Raw genomic sequence first — 22,310 nt, forward strand, 5'->3', positions numbered from 1 at the left:
GGAGCCCAGAGCTGGGCTAGCAGGGGGCTGCGGGTCAGGAGTGAGGGGCACCGGCAGAGCTAGGGGTGGGGGGAGCTCAGGGCTGGGCTAGCAGGGGGCTGTGGGTGGTGGTGGGGAAACTGAGGCAGAATCTTTCTATAGCATTTAGTAGCATCCCTCTGCAGGCAGGGGGGCTGAGCCAGCTACCCCTTGCCCCCTCTTGGGGCACGTGGGGCAGGCCAACATCCAGCTCTACCCTCTGCCAGGCTGGGGCCTTTAGGCCAGCCCCTGGGCAGGGCCTGTGAATTGAGAGGGAGGAGGGTCAGGCCCCCAGCAGGGGTGGGCAGGGAAGGATAGCGGTGAGGTACAGGCCCTTTAAACCAGCCCCCAGCCCCCGCTGAGCCTTTCCCCTGCCCACCCCTGCTCCTCCAGCAGGGCCTTGGTTCTGCCCCCCCAGCTCTGGAGAAGAGGGTAGGGGGCGTCTGCTGCGTGTCTCTCCCCGCTCTGCCTGGCCCATTGCACCGCCAGGGTCCTCTCTGACCACAGGGGGCCCCTCATGTGGGGTCCAAAGCAAGGGGGAAGCTGGGGGCGGGTGTTGATCCCTAAGGGTGCTACCCAGGCCCAGAGGGAGTCAGACCTCACTGGGGGAAGGGAGGTCTGGCTGCTCCCCCCAGCCCCAGCTGCTCATGCCCATGGCCTTCCACAGGCTGCAGGGATGGGGGGGGGGGCACACAGCCAGCCAGACCTCACCCCCTGCCACTGGGCACCCCTTGCCCCCTGGAGAACAGGCTCCTCCCCCGCCGTGGGGGGAATCAGCACCCCCACAACATGGCCCCCCCCCAGGCTGAAATCCAGGCCTCCCAGAGCCCCTCTTCCAGTGTGTGGTCCCTCCCCACTCCACAGCTGCCCAGCTGGGGGGGGGGTAAAGGGGGGCTGCCCCTGCTGCTGTGGTTGCCAGCCCCAGGACGGGGTTGCGGGGGGTTCAGCGTGTTCCATGGTGCGGCGTTTGTACATGGCTAACACAAGGCAGTGATGGGGGGGGGCAGTGATGGCTCCCAAGTGCCACACGGCTCCCCCACACCTAGCAAAGCCCCCAAGCGCAGCTCAGCCCCAGATCCAGTCCGTCTGGGGCAGGCCCCGAGAGTCCCAGCTGAGACCACCCCAGCCCCTTGGCACGTCTCTCCTGGATGGGCGCCGTTCTCCAAAGTGTCCAGCAGGGGGCACCCCTGCAGCGAGGTCACCAGCTGGGGTTGGCCATGGGGTCGCCGTAGCTGGGGGGCTGGAGCCCCTCCTCCATCTGGGCCTCGTACAAGAGCTGGGTGATCTCGTCCTCCGAGGGCAAGTCCACGTTGTTGCCCAAACTGGCCAGGAAGAGAACAGGAGGTGCGTTGGGAAGGCAGCCACGGCCCAGCCCCCTGTCCCACCCTCCCCGCGCCTCCGGGGGCACTTACCTCGTCGCCAGCAGCTGGGGAGGGGCCGGCAGGAGGGGCCTGAAGGGCGAGACGTGGCGAGCGGGCGAGAAGGGCGTGATTTCCGGCATCTCCTCATCCATGGGGTCGGGAGACAGGTCGTCCAGGATGAGGTCCCCTGGCAAGTACCCATAGGGCAGCAAATCCCTGCGGGGCACGGAGCAGCCGGTGAGAGGGAGCCGGGGGAGATGTGGGCCCCAGTTCCCACGCTAGCCCCAGACTTGCAGGCTCGGGGCTGGGTGGGAGAGAACGGGACACAGGGCCTTTCCCCTCTAGGGGGTGCCAGCTCCCAGCTGGCCCCAGGGTGGTGAAGGGGACACAGGGCCTTTCACCTGTAGGGGGCGCCGGCTCCGATCTGGCCCCAGGGCAGGGACTGGATGGCTCAGGGAGGTGGGGAATGGGACACAGGGCCTTTCACCTCTAGGGGGCACCAGCTCCCTGGTGGCCCCAGGGCGGGGGGACTCTGGGGCAGGGCTGGTCTAGGGGGCTCTCCCAGCAGGGGGCTGGCAGAGGCGGGGGCCGGTTGTCTTACGGCGACAGAGGCTGGCAGCTGAAGGCGACGTTGGGGCCGAGGGGCAGCGCGGTGGCCGGGGTGCTCACGGGCGCTGGGAGGAGCGTCGGGGGGCTGCGGCAAGGACAAAAACGGGGAGTTTGTAAAGGGGTGCGGGAGGCAGATAAGGCAAGATTAACCCCTTGCTCTCCGGGGACCGGGCGACACCACTACCCCCTCAGCAAATGCCCCTGAAAGGTCCTAGAGTGAAACCCTGCCCGGGGGGTCAAGCCCTCCCTCGCTGCAAGCTGTACTGGCTGGCTCGGGGTGGGGAACGGGGCCTTTCCCCTCGAGGGGGCATCAGCTCCCATCTGGCCCCAGGGCAGGGATTGGCTGGCTCGGGGCAGGGGGAAATATGGTCTCGGGCCTTTCCCAACAGGGGCACCGGCTCCCGTCCAGCACCAGGGTGGGGGACTGTCTGGCTAGGGGGCGGGGAATGGGGCATGGGGCCTTCGATAACCCCAGGGCTGGGTCTGGCTGGCTGAGGGCAGGGCAGGGAACTAGGATTTGGGGTTTTTCCCTTCTAAGAGGCATGAGTGGATGGAAGAGCATCAGGCTGGCCTGGAGAAGCTGCCGGAGCAGGTGCATTGGCCCTGGTTTCTCTCGTACATTGCACACGGACTCTGTTGTCCCTACAGGAAGACACAGAGCCACGCCGGCCTTGCCTGGTCCCGCCGGCATCTGCCGCCCATGCCCTACGCAGCCCGAATCGGCACCGGCCCCCCCTCTCCCCTGAGCAGCCCTGCCCGCTGCGTGCGGAGCGGCCCACTGCACCCCAGAGCCTGGCGTGGGCGGCACGGCACCTACCTGTGGAAAGAGGAGGCACTGGGGATGCCCATGCTCATGCTGGCCTCCTCGGGGGCATGGAACTGGGGCAGGACCATCTGGGCAGGAAACGCAGAAGAGCTGGCAGCAAACACAGATGCACATGGCCTTAGCACTGGGTCAGAGTCTCAGGGCCCCCCCAGGCCGCTCCGGCAACAACCCCCCAGCGTAGGGGGCATGGCTGGAGCACACAGCATTATGGTTATTCTCCACATGCCTGGGTCAAAGAGCCTAAGTTAGAGCAGCCCTGGGGCTGCTCTAATTGCCCCCAGGAGCGACACAGCAGTGGGGGGCACAAGCTGAACCACAGCCTCCGGGGCTGGATGCCGCAGGGCGCCGGTCTCTCACCCGTGGCCATCTGGGCTTAACACCTGGCTTGGGTCCCGTCTTGGCACAAGCTTGGCTGGCTTCATCCAACCTGTGGGCATGAAACGGCAGCCCGACCTGCTTGCCCCTGCTCCTGGGGCTGACATAGCGACCGGGCACTTATTGAAAGCAGCAGGGTGGGCGCTGGGGTCTTACCACATGTCGGGCAGGTGCAGGTGGTCCATGGGCTGCTCGGGTGGCTGCCCTGGCAAGCTGTATATGTTCGTAGGGGCGGGGGGTGGGACAGCTTGGGGAGACTCCTGAGGGGCCAGCTTCTGATCCCTGTGGAGACACATCACCACCGTTCATGGGAGCGGCACGACAGGGGGGCAGAGAGACGGGCATCGAGAGGGGCTGTCAGGGTCTCGGGGGCACAGGCAGAGACTTTGGTACGTGCTCCACCCTGGCTCTGCCCCCACTCCGCCCCTTCCCCCAAGGCCCCACCCTCACTCCGCCTCTTCCTGCCCTCTCCCCCAAGGCCCCCCCACCCCAGCCACTGGCTCCTCTCCACCCTCCCCGGAGCGTCTCTCACCAGCGGCCGGCCCCGGGCCCCCGGGAACAGCTGATGGGCGGCCGGCCCCGGGCCCCCGCGAACAGCTGATGGGCGGCCGGCCCCGGGCCCCCGGGAACAGCTGATGGGCGGCCGGCCCCGGGCCCCCGGGAACAGCTGATGGGCGGCCGGCCCCGGGCCCCCGGGAACAGCTGATGGGCGGCCGGCCCCGGGCCCCCGCGAACAGCTGATGGGCGGCCGGCCCCGGGCCCCCGCGAACAGCTGATGGGCGGCCGGCCCCGGGAACAGCTGATGGGCGGCCGGCCCCGGGCCCCCGGGAACAGCTGATGGGCGGCCGGCCCCGGGCCCCCGGGAACAGCTGATGGGCGGCCGGCCCCGGGCCCCCGGGAACAGCTGTGGCACACAGCCTGGGGCAGGGATGCCCTCACTCCCCCGCCCCACAGCCCTCCCCAACCTACCTTTCACTTTCCACCGTCATCTTGATGGCGGTGGAGACATAGCCTCTGCCATCCTTCCCCATCTGCTCCTCTACAGGAGGAAACAGCAGGTGAAATTCCTAGGAGCCAAACCCAGGGAAGCGGGGGGGAGGGGGTTGCCGGGGGAGGGGGGCGCGGTCGACACACTCTGCGATTTCAGCTTTGGGTGGGGAGGGCCATATGACCTCCTCGGCCCACCCAATCGCTTGTGGGCTTTATGTTCCAGGGCCCGGCCTGGCCCAGTGGGGCGCAGCTGCACCGATCCTGCCGGTGGGACACCAAGCCAACGGGGCCCGGGGCCGATCCGCTGCGGCAATGCCCCCATCACCCTCTCCAGGGCACGTTGCCCAGGCCTGGATTTGATCTTGCCCCTTTCGGGGGCCTACAAGGGACGGGGGCAGATATGGCTTTGCAGTCACCCATCCCATAGGCCCAGCTGCAGTTGCAGGGGGTGACCCCACGGCAGCAGGGGGGCCAGGAGTCCGGATAAGGCCCTGGAGGTGCCCGGGGGTGCCCCAGGGCACCGGGGCGGCCCCTAGACACTCACTGTTGTAATGGCTCCCGAACACCTGGTCCTTGGGCTGGTTGGGATAGAGGTTTCGGAGCTGGCCCAGGTCTCGGATGCGGTCGCCCAGGGAGCGGATGTGGAGGTCCTTGGCGGAGAAGGGCTGGATGTTCTCCACCTGGCTGGAGCCTGGGGGGGGGCACAGCACGGCGGCTCAGAGTGGGCGGGGGGACCCCAGTGCTCCGGGGGCAGCACAGGCTGGGGCCCTGCCCCTTACCCCTGTCCCGGGGCTCAGCTCTCCTGCTCCCTTCACGCCCCCCCCCATCTCCAGCGAGCACCGAGCCGGGGGGGCAGGGCAGGGGGCACCCCCCTCCTACCGTCCTTGCCGCGGATGACGTGGGCGATGGTGATGCCGCCAATCTCCGAGTCGCTGAACCGCAGCAGGAAGGTCCCGTCGGGCTCCGGGCCCAGCAGCTTGCTGACGTACTGCTTGCTGATGAAGCCGACGATGAGCCTGGGGGGGTGGTAATTGGGGACGACGACGACATGGATGGATGGACAGACCAGAGAGCAAGCTGTAACCATGGCTGAACTCCACCTCCTCTCTCTGGCCTCCCTCCCCTCCCATTTCACTGGGCAAGGGAAACGGGAGGGGCTGGGAGTCAGGATGCCTGGGTTCTATTCCTCGCTCTGGGAGGAGAGTGGGGTCTCTTGGTTAACGCATGGGGGGGAGAGGGGCTGGGAGTCAGGACGCCTGGGTTCTATTCCTCGCTCTGGGAGGGGAGTGGGGTCTCTTGGTTAACGCGTGGGGGGGGGGCTGGGAGTCAGGACGGCTGGGTTCTGTCCCCAGTCCCAGGAGGGCAGCGGTGCTTAATAGAGCAGGGGGCTGGGAGCCAAGACGCTTGGCTTCTACCTTGGGTCTGCCATTCTTGAGGTGAACCCCTACGTCCCCTCCCATTCAGTCTTTACCGGGGCAACCCCGAGGCACCCACCTGTCCGACCAGTAGCTTTTGAGGCACCTCTTGGTGAGGTCGAGGACCCCGTCAAACCACTGCCAGAAGGTGAATCCCCGGCCAGGCAGGATCTCCTGTGAGCAGCCGGAGAAAGGGGGTGAGGCTGGGTCCCCAAGGGCAGAGCCTGCCCCCCCCCAGCCTGCCCTGGCCGCCCCCCGCCCCTCACCTTGTTGAACTGGGCCCAGGAGACGCTGCGGTTGTGGAAGTCCTCGGGGCTGGCGCTGCTGTTGTTGAAGATTTTCTGGGCCAGGAAGAAGTAATGCTCCGGCAGCAGTCCCTTGTTGGTCTGCACCTCCGCCATGAACCGCAGGTTGAGGGTCTCGCACATCTTCTCCCAGGGTACCCGCTCGGCCACCACGAATGGGACCCGCTCCTGCCCCAGGGCACGGAGGGAGGGTCAGGCACCAGCCCCGGCCCCCCGCCACACCGGGAGGCGGGCCGCTGGGGTTCCGTGCTCTCGGGGTGGCCACGTCTGGGCGCCAACCAGCCCAGACCCCGCGAGCGCTTGGCAGCCAGCGAGTTCGGAGTTAAACTCTCCTCCTTGTTCATTCATTAGTGGGGAGCAGCCCAGCCAAGATCAGTGAGTGAACCCAGGAGTCCTGGTTCCCAGCCCCCCAGCTTTAACCACTAGACGCGATTCCCCTCCTAAAGCTAGGGATAGAACCCAAGAGTCCTGACTCCTTGTCCCCTCTGCTCTAACAACTGGAGCCCACTACCTTCCCAGTTCTGGGTAAAGAACCCAGGAGTCCTAGCTCCCAGCCCCCACTGCTCTAATCATTAGCATCCCATCTCCCAGCTGTGGCGACAGTCAGCTGAAGCAGCCCCCCCACCATGCCCCCCAGCTCCCCGCACTCACGAGCTCAGAGAAGGCGTTGTCCCACAGGACGGTAGCCTTGGCATTGTTGTCTTGGTTCCCGTGCACAATGACCACGATCGGCAGAGACAGGGCCTGGAGGGGGGAGCACGGAGCGCTGGCCTGTCACTGGGGGGGGGGATGGGACCCCCATGCCCACCCCCGCCATGGCATCAGGCTGGGTGACGGTCCAGCAGGAGCACAAACTGGCACTGGGGTAGGCACAGGCCCCAGGTGGGGTCCGTAGAGCTCAGCGGCGCCCCCCAGTGGTGAGACTGGGCAACGCCGGCTGGGAGCGAGAGCCCCGGGGTCGGTCTGTGTCCAGCAGCCTCGAAGGAACAGACCCGACTCCCGGCCCACAATGCAAATGGACCCAGGCGTCCTGGTGGGGACCCCCCAGCTCTGCTCCCTCCCCCACCCCCGCCGCCAGGGTCCAGGGGCAGGACAGGGAGCTGGGAGCCGCCCTCCCCCGGCACACCAGCCCGGTACCTGCAGGTGGAAGGCCAGGTTGCCGGGACCCAAGGTGATATCGGTGCTGAAGAGCACGGCGCATTTCTCCTCCGTTACCGACTCGGAGCCCTTGCGTTCGCAGCGCTTGATCTTCTTCAGCAGCTGCCAGGACAGAGAGAGAGTCACCCCAGGGCCTGCAGCGACAGGGTCCCCACAGCAAGGGGCGCAAGCACCTTCCCTTGGCGTTACCAGAGCTCCCGGCACCCAGCTCGGCCGGTGCCCCTCACTCCCGACCCGCAGCCCCTGCCAGCCCAGCCCTGGGCTCCCCCCTACCATGCCCCTCACTCCTGACCCACAGCCCCCCGCTAGCCCAGCCCAGCCCTGGACTCCCGCCCAGCTCTGCCGGTGCCCCTCACTCCCGACCCGCAGCCTCCACAAGCCCAGCCCTGGGCTCCCCCCATCTCAGCTTGGCTGATGCCCCTCAGTCCCAATCCACAGCCCCCTGCTACTTCTCCCTTCCCCCAAACTGCCCTGGTTGACTCTTGGGCCCAAGCACCGGCTTGTCGCCATCGGGGAGGGGCCGGGGGGTACCCCCGCCGGACTCACCATGTTCTTGAAGGTGGCGCAGGACGTGGCACTGGTGGAGTTGATCTCCAGGGCGACCGTATTGTGCACGATCTCCCCCGTGTTTTCACTGGAGCAGGGAGAGGGAGGGCGGTCAGCGAGGAGTTAATGGCCCCCGGGGGGTGGGGCAGGTCGTAGAGTGGGGGGGGGGAGAAGGAGTTTTTCCCCTCCCCCACCACCCAGGCAGGATCAGCTCACCTGAGCGGATTGCCATAGCCGCCGAGTGCCAGCTCCCGGGCCTGCTTCTCTGTCACCATGTCGGCTTTGACCACGAAGGGCTTCGCCGAGGGCTGGAGCAGCCGGGGGCCCAGCAGGAAACGTACACTGGCCTGGAACTTGGTCTGGGTCTTAAGCACCTGTGGGGGCTGCTTCTCCACCAGGAAGGAGCTGGGGTGGGGGCAGAGAGGGGGTCAAGGGCTGCCCATGGCTTGGCCAGAAGTAGCCGCTGACGCCGGTGTGGACGCAGGAGCTGATAGACCGAAGATCCCGGTGTCCTGGCCCCGGAGCAGGATCCCCACAAGGCTGAGATGTTAACCCTGCCCTGGCCCGAACTGTCCCAACCTCCCAAACCCACCCTGTTCTGCTCCGAGCCCCCCACCCCAGCTGAGCCAGATTAGAGCATGGGGCTGGGGCCACGTTCGCCCTTCTGGCAGGGGAGGCAACAAGACTGGATGGTTAGCGCAGGGAGCTGGGACCCAGGATGCCTGGGTTCTATCCCTGGCTCTGGGAGAGGACTGGGGTCTTGTGATTAGAGCAGGGGGCTGGGAGCCAGGACTCCTGGGTTCTATCCCTGGCTCTGGGAGAGGAGTGGGGTCTAGTGGTTATAGCAGGGGAAGTCATCAAGTCCAGCCCCCCTGGTGTGCTACTGCCCCCCCTGCCCCACGGTACCTTTCAACCAGGGCACTCAGCACCGTGTTGAGCCGCTCCAGGAGCCGGGAGAGCAGGTCGGAGCCCAGCTCCCCGCCGACCGCCACCACCTGCTGCTGCAGCTGGAAATAAATGTCCACCAGATTCTCGCACCTGCCGAAAAAGCAGCCGGGCAGGGGACATGTCTGAGCTGACGAGGACGGCCCAGCTACCGTCCCCGAGCTGGGGCCAGAGTCTGGTCTGTGCCGACGGATCCCACCCTGTCTCAGGAGCGCCACCTAGTGCCCAACAGACCAGGGGCTCTGGGAGAAAGGCGGCAGCTGATCTCTCTGCATCTCAGCTTGACCCCCCGCAGCCCTACCACCACCATGGCCGGAGACCAGTCCGGCCAGGAGCCCTTCCCACCCCCCAGGCAGGAGGGAGAGGGGCTCGGATCCCAGTGGGGCCGCCAGCAACTGGGAGAAGGAGGGGATCTGTGCCCCCTCTGGAGCCCCCAAGAAGTGGGGAGAAACCCCTCTGTCACACCCCAGGCTGGGAGGCTCGGCCCCCCCCCATCCCCTGGGGCTCACCTCTTCTGGAGCGGAGCCAGGTTCTCCTCGAAGACAGCCCCGTTCCCCGCCAGCTGCTGCTGCCGCTTCCAGATGTGGAGCCTCTTCAGCACCTGCAGCTTGGCGCCTTCCAGCTCCTTCATGGCCTCCAGGATGAGAGCGGGCAGATCCTGGGGCGAGACAAGGTGGGCGGCTTGCTGGGGGGGAGGCGACGAGCCGGGCGGACGGGGCCCGGTGCGGTACCTGGCACCCCCTGCCTTGGAGCAACGCGTGGGCCTGCCCCCCACGGCAGCTGAGCCCGGCGGGATGAAATGGGTGAGGGACGGAGCAGCTGACATGAAGTCACCTTGGCCTCCTGCCCCACACGCGCATCCTGGGGAGAAGGAGGGCATGGTGCCCTGGCCGGCCCCCATCTCTGCCCTCCCCACCAGGCCTCAGCGGAGGGGCCGGCACTAGTGAGGATATGGCTGGCGGCGGTGTCCCCACCCCCCCCCGCCCCGCATCCACTCACACACCAGCTGACTGTGTAATGCAGCTTCCGGCCTCCTTTGCATCACTGCAGCAGGAGACCAGCTGCTCTTTGCTGACAGCTTCCCAAGGCTGCAACTGATCGCGTGTAACCTCCCCCCTATCTCCCCCTGGCCCCCCCGCACGCCCCTCGACCCTAACACCTTGCGCCTCCCTTGGGAAATCCAGTTGCTTTACATCCTCCATCCCTACAAGCGACCGGATCTGCGCTCACCGGTTGGTCCAGCTACCCCAGCTTCAGCCCCCCCCGCCCCATTTCCAGCCTTGTCACTCCCCCACCCCAGCCTCCATTACTCACGTTCCCCTGGAGTTTCCCGTCTGTCTTCAGCTGGGACTCCTGCAGGTTCGTCTGCCGGCAGGCTGCGGGAGGAGGAGTGGTAAAGCCCTGGTTAATATCCGAGCCCAGAAAACAAACTGCCAGGGGGCTGCTTCCGGATCCCCCCACCCCCCCGGCTCAGCGGGGCTTCCGGGTGCTCAATCCAGAGGGAGAGGAGTCGGTCGCAGCTCTAGCTGGAGCGGATCATGCTGTCCACTCAGGACAGTTCCTGGGTTCAGTCCCCAGCCCAGGCCCGCGATCCCCAGCGTCATGCAATTCTCTAGCAGGAGAAGGAGCTGGGGCGTGAACCCTGGAAACGGGAGACGAGCGGGATGCCAAGAAGATACTGAGCAACCGGAGGGGAGAGATGGCTGGCGAGGGGGTAGCGGGTGCTGATGTGGGGGTGGATAAACGATCCCGCAGCCACGTTCCCCACACGGGGCCGTGATTTTCAGTGCCCTGCGTGTCAGGACCGCAGCGCGAGGGCTCGGCCCTGCAGAGGCCCCAGGCCACAGTCGAGGCCCCGCGATCAGTGTCTTTGGGCAAAGCGACAGGAGAGAAGCCGGCTCCCAGCTCTGAGGGGGGAGGAGGGGACATGTCTGGGGGCAGGCCATGGGGCGGAGTGGGATTGAAGGGAGACAGAGAGAAAATGGAGCTGAAGGGCCCCACGCCCAGGCTGGGAGGGAGCCCCTGTCCCCATAGCGTGGAGGCCGAGCTGGGCCGGGGGCACATTTCGAACCAGGCAGGGCGAGCGGTGGAGGGAACAAACCCAGCCCAGGCCCAGATGGGTCTAGTGGGGCCTGTCCAGCCGTTGCCATGACGATTGCATAATTAGCCCGGTCACTGGGGTTTGTGTCAGGGAACCGGGGTCAAGGTCAGAACTGGGGAGACACCCCCCGGTGCACCGCCCCCGACTCCACCCCATCTGCACACCTCCAGCCCCGCCCACCCTCTGTCGTCCAATCCCCTTCCAGCCCCTCCCAACTCCGCCCCCCCTCTTCACACCTCCAGCCCCGCCCACCCTCTGTCGTCCAATCCTCTTCCAGCCCCTCCCAACTCCGCCCCCCTCTTCACACCTCCAGCCCCGCCCACCCTCTGTCGTCCAATCCTCTTCCAGCCCCTCCCAACTCCGCCCCCCTCTTCACACCTCCAGCCCTGTCCACCCTGTCGTCCAATCCCCTTCCAGCGCTTCTTTAACCCCATCCCTTCACGCCTCCAGCCCCGCCCACCCTCTCTCTCTCCAATCTCCTTCCAGCCCCTCCTAACTCCTCCCCATCACTCCTCCAGCCCCTCACCCTCTCTCACCTCTGGTCCCGTCTCCCTTCTGCTTCCACCGTTCCTGGAGCACCTGGATCTCCCCGACTCGGTGCTGGAGCCTCTGCAGGTCCAGCCCAAACTTCAGTTCCTCCTGCCTGCGGTGGAAGCTGAGCGGCAGGTGGCGATCCTAGGGGAACGGCAAAGGGGGTGGGGGTGAAACATGAGCCGAACATTCCCCCCGTGAGCCTCCCTGTGGTGGGACAACCTCCCCATCCCTGCAGGGAACCGGGTCCTCCACCGGGATCCTGCGGCTTTTTAAGTTCTGATGCTCTGGCGTCAGGCGCTTCCCTGGGACAGCAGCACCTGGCAGGAGGACACGGGGCAGCTGGAGGGGCTCATTTACCCAGAGGTGAGCGATCATCCCGCAAACCACATGGCCCGAGCCGCTGCTGGCTGTCCCATGGCTGCAAGACCCATGTGGGACCAGCAAGGAGATCACAAGGCCCTATGTAATTCAAGCAGCATCTACCTAGCCGTGCCCCCGCAGTCCCCTGGGAAATCACCTTGCACAGACCCCTACACCGGCCAACTGATAGGCCAACAGGGCTGACCGGCACTGATGTGCCCTCCATCTAGGGCCCAAATCCTCCCCAGCCAACATACAGGCCGACAGACACCACCAGCCGCCCAGCTACGGAGGGGCCGGGAAAAGCTACAGTACAGGCTGGGATGGAGGACAAGGTGCAGTCGCTTAGCACGGGTGTGTGCCCGCACAGGTGTGAGTCACTGACCCGTTTGAGCAAGGCTGCTCTCTCGCCCTCCAGAATTCCTTTCACGACTGCCACCAGCCTCAGCGGGTCTCTCCGATACGTATTCTGGAATGGGAGGGCAGGGGGACATGGTTAGCATTAATAGAGGGAGAATTCCCACTCTCCCCCTGACTCCGGCACCCTGCATCCTCAGTCACACTTGTGCGAATTGGTGCAAAACAGCACCTGCTCGTGGGCACGAATGGAAAATTCCGTGGCTGCGGGTATAACGGCAGCTAGGTGCCCACAGGTCTTTGTCTCCCCCAGTAGTTCATCCACAGAGGGGCTCATAAGGCCACTATAGACACCCATGCTTCAAACAGCAGAGGCTCAGGGTTTGACCTCTGTAGGTTCAAATTCGGCTGTAGGCCCAAGTGGGGTTGGTTACAGGGTTGGGTGAGAAATGGTTTTCCCATCCCCCAGGAGTTTGAGGTTTCAGAATTTTTCCTCCACCCCAAAACAGGACAAAAATTCAAAATCTTGAACATCTTTGCAAACCAATAATCCAGAAAAAAAACAAAACAAAACCAACCCTGGAGTGGCTCAGTCGAAAAGTTTCATTTCAACAGCTTGAAAATGTTTTGTTTTGATTTTGTTCGTATAAAATAACTAAAATGGCAAAAGCAAAAAACTTGTTTTGAATCGCGGGGAAAAAATTTTAAAAAAAACTGTTTCTTTTTGGCAGTTTTTTGAAAGCAGGAGCTTTGGTGAAACAATCCCCTTTCTCGTGGGCAGTTTCCGTTCTAAGGAATTGACATTTTCTGACCAAAAAGCATTTTAGTTAAAAATTCCTGATGTGCTCCGGCTGGTTTTTTGACCAGCTCTGAATATTCCAAAGCAGCTAAAAATCAAAACAGAAGAGTCTGTCGTAAAAGTTCCAAGATTGGCCACACAGCAGCTGTGATTTTAAGCTACTCTAGACTCTGCTATTAGCACTGAAGTACTCCAGGCACGTAACGTAGATAGGGTTAATATTTCAAAATATATCTTCAGAAAAGCCCCGATCCTTTAAGGAAAGCCCTGTGTCCATGCACTGCTCATGGCCCAGTCAGGGCTTAAATTTGTTCCAGGGAAAAGGATAGTTTGATCCAAGATTTAATCACCTCTTTGTATTTAATAGAACTTAATGATTTTTTTGGTGGGGAGATTTCAAAGATTCTTTTTTTGTTGTTTTTTTAATTTCCTAGGAGGAAAAAAAAAGTAATTTGATCGACGAAAAACCAAAAACCTTCCAAGTTTTCAGTAAAAACACCCAAAACACATGTTGGATTTTGAGAGCCAACCCCTCCCCCCCCCGCAACATTTTAAATAAAAACAAAACAAAAAATCCCACAAATTTTTATCAAAAAATTGGCCGTCATTATAAAAACAAAAAAAACCCCAAAACCAAGAATGTCACCCAAAATGCAAATTTTCTGAAAAAAATATTTGCTTTGCCCCCAAAACATCATTGGGGGGTGGGGGTAGGGGTGTAATATTGGCTGTAATACTTGATGCTGCCGTGGGAGGCGCTGTTGAGTGTGAATGTTAACCGGTGTCTGGGACCAAAGCCATGGGGGGAGGGGGTTGGCTGGGGGGTTATAAACCGAAATAAATAACCCTAACCCTAACCCCCCACTCACACACAGCCTCCAGGCCATACCTCCAGGTTACTGACGTGCTGCAGGACCTGACGCTGCTGCTCGTTGCCGCCGGCAAGGCCACGGACCTTCTCCACCATGGCGGAGAGCAGGGCGCCGGCCGCGCTGGTGCAGAAGGAGTCGGCGCCGGTGATGAACTCCCTGGCAGCGGAGGAAAGAGCAAGAGAGAAAGGGAGGGAGAGATGAACGAGTGCAGATGTCCTGGCCTCCCCTGGCCAGCCCAACTGGGAGAACCGAACCTCGACTGGGCTGTCTCACGACTTCGGGGGCCCAGCTTGGGATTTTCTGAGCGGGAGACGCTGCTCCGCTCCTCCAGGAGGAAGGAACCACTTGGATTCCTCCTGCCCTGAGCTTGTGCAGACAAGACGGGAGACCCAAGAGAGGCTGGGCAGTGGGGCATTTGTCGTAGGGAGCGAGGGGCGCGGGATGGGTGTTCCCCACTCACCACGGCTGGTTTTCCAGCCAGTCAGCCAGCAGGTTCCGCAGCTCACGTGGGAACTCCCCGAAGAGACCACTGAAGTGGTCCGGAGGCATGTGCGAGACGAGGCTCCACAGGGACATCTTGGAGCTGGCCGCCTATGGGGCTAAAAATAGATCGGAGAAGGCGGCGTGAGCCGGGCCTCCAACTATCCATGGTTAACCCCTCAAGCCTTCCCTGCAAACGACCCGAGTCCCTGGCGTCTCCCTGAGGGACCTCTGGAAAGAGCAGCATGGCCAAGTGGAGAGAGAGTACCCTGAACTAGGCCTCAGGAAACCCGGGCTCTATTTCTGGCTCTGCTGCTGGCCTCTGGAGCGGCCTTGGGCAAGTCACTTCCCCTCCCCGTGCCTCAGTTTCCCCCCCATCTGTGAATTGGGGGACAATGCAACTGACCTCCTTTGCAAAGTGCTTCAAAGAGAAGAGCTCTGCATTGTTATTATGTGCCGGGGCCAGTGACAAATTATAGAGAAAGAAAGAACGGGTGACCTGGTCGTTATACTGCTAGACCCCAGTTCAATTCCCTGCTCCGCCCCTGCATGACCTCATGTGCCTCGGTTTCCCTATCTCTACAACAGGGAGAATAGCACTGCCTCACAGGGGAAGGTTGTGGGGATAAATACCTCAAAGTTTGGAGCTCAGATACTACAGTAATGGGGGGGGGGGCAGAGAAGTACCTAAGACAGGTTGTTGATTTTAAAGTCTAGGTCAGAGGGAGTTGGGGCATGTGGGGCTGGCAGCACATCTGTCCCATCTAGCCCTGCTTAGCTGTTCCTGGGACCACCCTATCAGCTCAAGGGCCAGACAATCATTTCCAAAGCCTGTTATCCCTGTCCACCCCCATCCCTTGCACCAGTGGTCCCTTATCTCCCCCAGCGTGGGAGCATCCAGACCCTGGGGAGTGCCCCCCTCCCCGTGCCGCACACCATCCCAGCAACACTTAACGAGCTGGTGGGATTCATTGACACGAGATTTCTTGGAACCCAAGAACACATGACCCTTTATAGAACAGGAGCTGTAATGGGAAGAGTTGTGGCCGGGCTATAAATCCTCATGCTCCAGGACAAATGCCGCCCTCTAACTTCTGGAGGTCAGGAAGAAACTTCCCCCAGAGACAGGCTCTTCTATATCTGCTTCCTGCAGAGGTTTCTTCACCTCCCCTGAAGCCTCAGGTCCTGGCTTCTGGTGGAGACAGACAGATCAAGGATCCACTCCAGTCTTGCATCCTTGTGTCCCCTTATTCCTCCCAGGGTCCAGGAACGGGGCAAGTTCTGCTGTCGGTTCCCAGCAGGGAAATCCCGCCGGGGCCCTGCAACAGGACACCCCGTTTGCAAAGAAAACCAGACACATTTCAGGCCAGATCCTCAGTTAGCATCGATCAGCTTCACCACCGCTCGGTTTCCATAGAGCTGCTCTGGTTTGCACCAGCTCCTGATCTGGCTGTTATTTCTTCCCCTCAAGACAGATCTTTTGCACGTCGCTGCTCGGAGGGGAGGCAGTGAGCGGAAACCCTGGCAGGATTTTGCTCCTTCTGGGATCCAAGCCAAGGAGCGGCTTTTGGCTTGGGCTGCATGCGAGAGCGAGCAGCCAGGGGCCCCTGGAGATGGCAACCAAGGGCTCGGACTAGTGACTGTTACCAAACAATAACAGAAGCAAAGTACGAGAAGAGGTGGAGTTTGCAAAGGCCTTGAGGAGGCCGCGGGCAAGGCCAGGAAACCAGACCAGGATTACAACATAAGCAGCATCTCGGAGGAAACAAACAAAACTGGCCAGGCTTGCCTGCTTTGGGGAAGTGGCTTTGTGCGTCTGACAGGGGACGCTGGCAAAAACCCAGGGCCTTTTTCTCCCCTTCTGCTGGCACTGTCGCCTACGCTCCTGCCAAGCAGATGGAAAAGGCTTCTGATCTGCTAGCATTTGCCACCCACTTTACACGCCTTCGGCTGGGGGCGGAGGGGTGGGGAGAATCCATTTGCGGAGAAGCCACTTAAGGAAGAAGCAAAGCCCTTAAATCTCACCTGTCTCCTCCGGGGCTCGCTGAAATCAGCAGGGCTCAGCCCTCACCCACTCCCCTCAGCGTAAAGCTGGCAATGCCGCTGTCCCAGCGCGAGCTGGGCCCGGGGATTCCTGGAACAGGTTAATTTTTGACCAAGGGATACTGGCTCGAATGCAACGTAGTCTGATCATTTCAATCTCCCAATGCTGATAAGGCTCAGCCTATAAGAACAGAACCAGTGCATGCTGGTAAATACCCTCAGGTTCACCCCAGCGATCTCCTCCCGCTTTGCAGAGCTCGGTTCAACACAGACGCTGCGCCATGGGCCTGGCAGTGGAGGATAGCTCCGGCCGTGGGCCCCCCCATCTACCTCCTATCACGTGGGCCCTGGGGGGGCAGAGAATAAGCTGTAGCCCAATCTGCGCCAGCCATGCCAGCTCTGCCCTGTGCACTGGAGGTGAATGGGAGCCCAAGAGCAGGACATGGCACAGAGCCCTTATGTCAGTGCCATACTAAGGAAACTTCCAGCATTGGCGGATTCTCAGATGGCCCTGCCAGTCTGGAGTGGCGCTGAGGGGCCTCTGAGTGAGAATCAGAGTGCGTAGTGCCCAGATACCACAGGGATGCTCAGGATGTAAGAACCTAAATAGAACAAAAAGGGGAAAAAAGATGGGTATCTTGCTCCCCGGCCCCACGAGAAAGAGCGAGTCCCCCTCCATTTAAAGCTTACATGTGCATGCATAGGGCCGGGTTACATCATAGTCTAGACCCCAGAGTCCCAGGGGGGATCAGAACTTCAGCATTCTGTTTCTGACCCTCATGTGGGCAAAGAAAAGCTAGAGAACAGGACCCAAGTGGAACCCATCCCTACCTGAGTTTGCAGAGAGCCAGAAACAATAGCTCCACCATGCTTAGCTTGACTCTAAAAGCCACGGCCACACCAATGAAAGGTGGGGCTATGGTGCAGGGGCAGGACTACAGTGTCCCCTCCAAGTGTGTTGTACCTAGGACCCAGAGAGCCTCAATTCAGCGGCGTGTGAATTCTGTCTCCCGCCGACTGTCCCTGTTGAGAAGTTATTACTCCACACCTCATGTGGTAACCACAATTCTCCACTGCAATCTCTGTTCCTGTACAAAACGGCCAGCATTCAGTGTCAACCGAGTCCAAACCGTGGCCCCTTCCCCAAACCCTCTAAGGAGAGCTCCCAGGAGAACAACTCCCTGGGGTTTGTGTGTCTCAGGCATGCTCAGGAACGTTTGCAGATCAAACACAGCTGGGCGGGTGTTAACCTGCTCCCCTGGGCAGGAGGGGATGCATCACAAGCCAAATCAAACATGCAGTTACCAGTGGGAGGGACATTGGACCTTTGCGTGCCCATCATCGTGGTCTCTCATTCAACCCGGAATGAAATCACGCACCCCGCCTGGCACTGCGCCAACCCCGTGAGGCTGCCACTCATGCCACCTGCCCCCTGCCGCGCTGGCGAGCCTGAGCAGCACTGCCCTCTAGTGTCCGGGACCACTTAGCAGATAAGAGACCTACTACTAGCTGCAGGCAGGGGGAGCACTCCTTTAGCTCAGGCTGGGGATCTGTGGTTCCAATCCTGCACCAGCCGAAATTTGGCCAGCCGCACCCGTCTCCCTGCAGAGCACTGGGATTAGCGCCTGTTGATTTTGGAGATCAGCCATCCATGAAGCAGTTTGCGTCTGCAGCGGCTGGCGTGCGACACCTTCCTGCTGGTTCCCCGGCTCCTGCTCCCTGCACCCACCGGGGCCGTTCGCCCGCAGCGCTGGGGGCGTGCGGCCGCTCAGAGGCTGCTGCTCCAGACCTGCCGCTCATTATGTTCCCTTCGGACCGTTGCTGACTCAACCGGTCGTTACACGTTTCCATGGACCAGCCACCTGCGCAGCTGGCGACAATTGCCTCATGTTTTGGGGGCGCATCAGAGGAACAGCCAGGGCAGGAATCTCCCCCGCGGGTTCCTCCATGGGGGCAATCAGTTTCGCTTCCCTTTCTGGTGACTGGCAGCTGTTGAAGAGGCCATTTTAATAACCCCCACAGCGGGGGGGGGCACTCCCTGACCCCCCAGGGAAAGGTGGAGGGAGGGGCACAGCCCATTTGGGAAGGATAGAGGCATCTGTGGGCTTTCTACTTAGTCATAGCGCATTGGGAAGCCGAGGCTGCGTCCCAGCCCTGGAGACAGCAATACAGCTGCCAGCAACTACTCATGAGACGCTCTGTCATTTCCTGACAACACGAGGCACAACTCCCCCCCGCCCCGCCCCCCCCCAGTTCCATGGACCCCCTTCACCCGCCCCCGCCAATCAGTCTTTGGGCAGGAAGGCACCTGTGCGGCAGGGACCGGGGGCACCCCAGCTGGGCCCTTCCCCTCCCACAACGCTCCCTGGAACAACACATGACTCCGAGTCCCCCGCACGCCCACAGTTCCTGGCACAACGAGGCCTCTCGCCGCTCGGGATCGGGGGCGGTGGGGAGAGCCAGGGGCCAGCTCCGTGCACAGCCCCCCCCGACACCCCGTTTGGCCCCCGGAACAGGACACACCCGGCATGCAGAGCTTTCTTGTTTTTTTTCTTGGAGGGGAGAAGCCAGCAGAGATTTCAGGGGAGCCGCTCACGGAAGAAGGAATTCCCGGTGGGTAAAGCCCAGGAGACCTGAGATCTAGTCCTGGCTCCACTCACTCCCATCACTCCTCTTCTCCGAGCCTCAGTTTCCCTCTCTTTGCTGTGGGGAGAGGGATGATTCAGCCCCCCCAAGGCTCAGATTTCAGGGTGATAAGAGCCGTGAGAAAGCTGCCAAGCCAACATCTCTCTCACAGGCTGGCAGATCCCCACCCTTGCACGGTGTGAAGCAGACGGGAAGCCACAGATTGCAGCAAAAGAGCCACAGACACCAGTTCATATGGCAGTGAAAGCCCTGCTGATTCAGAGAGAGAGAGAGAGACCGGGGCTTCCCCAGGTGACCCCACTCGGGACTGATGCTCAGCAAAGCGTCCAGCGCTTGCCTTTAGCCCGCAAGAGGATCAGGGCAGTTTCTAATAGTAGAATCACTGGTGACTTTCAGAGAGATCGGTACTCTCAGCACCAGACAGCGAGCTGGCTGTGGTTTTGAGCATGCCCCGGCACGCTTGCGGAACTCACTGCCACATGATTTTGTCACACCTGGCAGAATTTCTAACATGACCCTCCTTAGATGAATAATGGGAACATCCCCAGCACACATCCGACCGTCTAGATAAGAGCTATGAACTCCCCGCCCAGGGGTGAGGAAGGAGCAGCCCCAAGGGGCAGGGGCTAGAGAGGAGGGATCAGGGGAGGCAGTGAGCCAGAAGACTGGCACGGTACCAGGGGAGCTGAAGCCTAGGGTACAGGGTGGAGCTGGGATACCTGAGAGGATAACAGAAGCCGCCCCAGGATCCTCCTCCTTGAATTTTACAACCCACGTGCATTTCGCTAGGAGCCACGGCTGCCTGTGCTTGTGTGGGGAACGCATGAGAACAGGGGGCATTTTGTGGTACTGCCAGGGAAGCTGGTCCCCATTTTGCCCCACCCCCCCACCTGCCCAGGAGGATGCCACACCCCCTGTCCCTCCCATGTGTGCTCCCACCCTCATGTGGGAGATTTCATGACTCGCAGGCGGAAGAGCCATGAGGAAATTCACATTGCCAGGCTCTTCCCCCGTCAGCCGTTCCCCTTCGTCACCTGGGGTATGGCTGCTTGACCCCTGAAACGCCACGGCTAGTGGGATTCCCGTGGCAGCCGCTGCCCACTGCATGCCAGGAAAAGCAGGGTTTCCCTCCCACGCCGCCCAGCCGCCGTAAAAGGGCTCAAGAGGGGTGGAGCTCTGTGCAGGGATGGCAGGAGCCTCTCACCGGCCCGCTCCCCTGCTCCGGCACTCCCAGGCCAGGCCTAGTGTGACCCACGACTTACCCGCCCCTGCCAGATCCTGCTCCAGCTGATCGGACCTGGCCCCTTGGATGGCGACGCAACCGAGCATCGCCCCCACTTGGCTCCCTCTTTGCCCGACCAAGACCATCCCATTTGCCTTTCCCCAGGCGCCCTGCCCAGCCGCATCCACACCGCTAGGTTCAGAGCCAGTCACCCAGAGAATTTCAACCTAGCCTCAGCTTCGCCTTGCTCAGCCCAAAGCTCCCCCAGGCTTGTGAGGGAGCAGGAAGGATGGGGCACTGCCCCGCCGCGCAGGGAGGGTATGCAAGGCTATATTAAAGACCAGGAGGCAGAGAAACTGTAACGGGGCCCTGGAAAAGTGCCATACAGTTCACTGGCCCCACCCACTCCTGCAGGGCACCTGCCAACGGGGGGGCGGGGGGGGGAGACTGTCTCTTTCAGGAAGGGACACTTAGGCCCACAGAGAGGGATGGAGAAGAAGAGGGGTGAATACGCAGAGGAGCCTAGAGCAGAGATGAACTCAACTTTGGCCAGACTTTACGGGATCCAAAGCCTTTTTTCCCCCCTCCCTGCTTTCTACCCCTCCTTGGCCATCCTCTTTCTTTTAAGCCACAAGAAACAACTGGAGGGTGGCAGCACCCATCGCCAATTTCCCATTCGCTTCCTCCTGAGTTAGAGAGGCCCAGTTTCCCCCTACAGACGCCATGCTGGTTTGGGCCCAGGCTTGTCCCCATGCCACAGCGGTTCTGCCCCCAGCATCCTGCGATTCCTCTCGAAAGCTGCAGGCAGCACGGGAGAACCCAGTGCTGTTTTTTCCTGGTTAGGGGGCTCAGACCTGCAAAGCACCAGGCACAGAGAGCTTGGGGGACAGACGGGGGAGGGACAACATCTAGCCCCCTCCCAGAGGAGTGGGCCTACGTCACAGATCTTCATCGCACCACACCCTCGTCAGCCAAAGAACAGCAGGAGCTGGGGACAGGACCATTCCTCCTAGCAGACCCTGCTCCCCTGATGCTCACACTGCTCCCATCTCTGAGCTTTCCCTAAGTGGTAAAAAGGGAGCTCTTTTATAGCCCTGCTCCCTTTCCCAGCATGCACTGCTGCCAGCCTACAACATCCATGGTGCCTCTGGACTACAAGTCCCAGAATCCCTTATTTCCAGGGTCGGAGCTGGACAATGACTTCCCTTAAAGGGCTAGACGCCCACTGCCCCGCCCCCTCCCGTGAGGGAAGCTCTCAGGACTTCACCACAGCAGCGGGTGAAGCCCAGCAGGGACGTTACCCAGCTGCACCTACGTGATCACAAGAAACACCCAAGGGGCTGAGAGCTCCAGGGAGACGCTTCCAGCTGGGACATGCTAAGCGTGGCTCCTGGGTGGTTCAGCCTCCCCCCCACCCCCACCCCAGAGCTGGGGATAGGACCCAGGAGTCCTGGCTCCCAGCCTCATCCCACCCCACCGCACCCTGTCTTAGCCCACTAGACCCCACCCCAGAGTGGGGGTTAGAACCCAGGAGTCCTGGCTCCCAGCCCTGCCACCCTAACCCAGTAGCCTCCCCTAGCAGGGGATAGAACCCAGACATCCTGGCTCCCAGCCCCCTGTTCCAACCACTAGACCCCACTCTCTCTAACCTCAGGAGCATTGCCCCAGCCCAACCTCATCGCCTGCTGGACTGGGTAACATCTGTAAATAAAACAGCAACTCCAGGGGTTGGGTGACCCCTCCCTCGCTGTCTGTCCTTCCGCGGTGCCCCGGCTTGGCACGGAGCCCGGGGGAAGCAGCGAGCTTCCTCAGCAGCCTGCAGATTTTAAACCCAGGCTTCGCTCCCGGCAGAGCAGCGGCCTGATCAGGCAGCCAGAGGGCGTGACCCTCGTTCCCCGTGCAGGCCTCGAGCCTGCTCCTTGGACGCATGGTCCTGGCGATCGGACCCCCATCCTCACCCTCATGCTCGCCCCCGGCTGGAGAGGCCAGCGGGTCCCGGCCTGTCGAGCTCCCGAGCTCCCATCCCTGGGCCCCGGCCCCGTTCCGGGGGGTGGGGGGGTGGCGTTCGTCCAGCCTCCCCGTTACCTTGTGCCGAGCCTCGACCGTCGCTTCCAGGGGGACGCGTCTGTTTAATCCATCCTGCCCCGGAGGGGGCGGGAGCTGGCGGGTCGGGGCGTCGGGGCCAGGGCTTCTCCGCCCCCCCGGCCCGCTCCCCGGTTTGGGTTTGCAGTTGTGTTTCCGGCTTTGCAGGGTTTGTCGGAGAGCCAGGTGGCGATTGACGTGGGGAGAGGCTCCCGCAGGCTGACATCAGAGGCTCCAGACTGTAACTGAAAGTAACGAAAGGCAGG

General features: G+C 61.9%; 1 protein-coding gene across 4 annotated transcripts; it reads right to left on the reverse strand.

Annotated features, from left to right (window-relative positions):
* Window positions 1-42: 42 nt before the first annotated feature.
* STAT6 (signal transducer and activator of transcription 6) lies at window positions 43-22,310 on the reverse strand. 4 transcript variants are annotated; one of them, XM_074934989.1, is made up of 22 exons: window positions 22,048-22,307; window positions 14,032-14,170; window positions 13,589-13,727; window positions 11,929-12,012; window positions 11,186-11,324; window positions 9,863-9,924; window positions 9,058-9,206; window positions 8,510-8,641; window positions 7,820-8,008; window positions 7,604-7,691; window positions 7,037-7,159; window positions 6,551-6,643; window positions 5,861-6,067; window positions 5,674-5,768; window positions 5,059-5,195; window positions 4,724-4,870; window positions 4,159-4,228; window positions 3,346-3,471; window positions 2,806-2,904; window positions 1,981-2,073; window positions 1,431-1,595; window positions 46-1,340 (listed from the first exon to the last, which is right to left on the reverse strand). In XM_074934989.1, the coding sequence occupies exons 2-22, from the start codon at window positions 14,145-14,147 to the stop codon at window positions 1,217-1,219; spliced, it is 2,577 nt and encodes an 858-aa protein (XP_074791090.1). In that variant the 5' UTR covers window positions 14,148-14,170; window positions 22,048-22,307; the 3' UTR covers window positions 46-1,216. The 4 variants fall into 4 exon arrangements, with proteins under 4 accessions (XP_074791093.1, XP_074791090.1, XP_074791092.1 ...); XM_074934991.1 differs by lacking the exon at window positions 22,048-22,307 and adding an exon at window positions 21,921-21,939; XM_074934990.1 differs by lacking the exon at window positions 22,048-22,307 and adding an exon at window positions 15,217-15,422.

This window comes from Natator depressus, chromosome 20, assembly GCF_965152275.1.
Source record: "Natator depressus isolate rNatDep1 chromosome 20, rNatDep2.hap1, whole genome shotgun sequence".
In the NCBI taxonomy this organism is placed as follows: Eukaryota; Metazoa; Chordata; order Testudines; family Cheloniidae; genus Natator; species Natator depressus.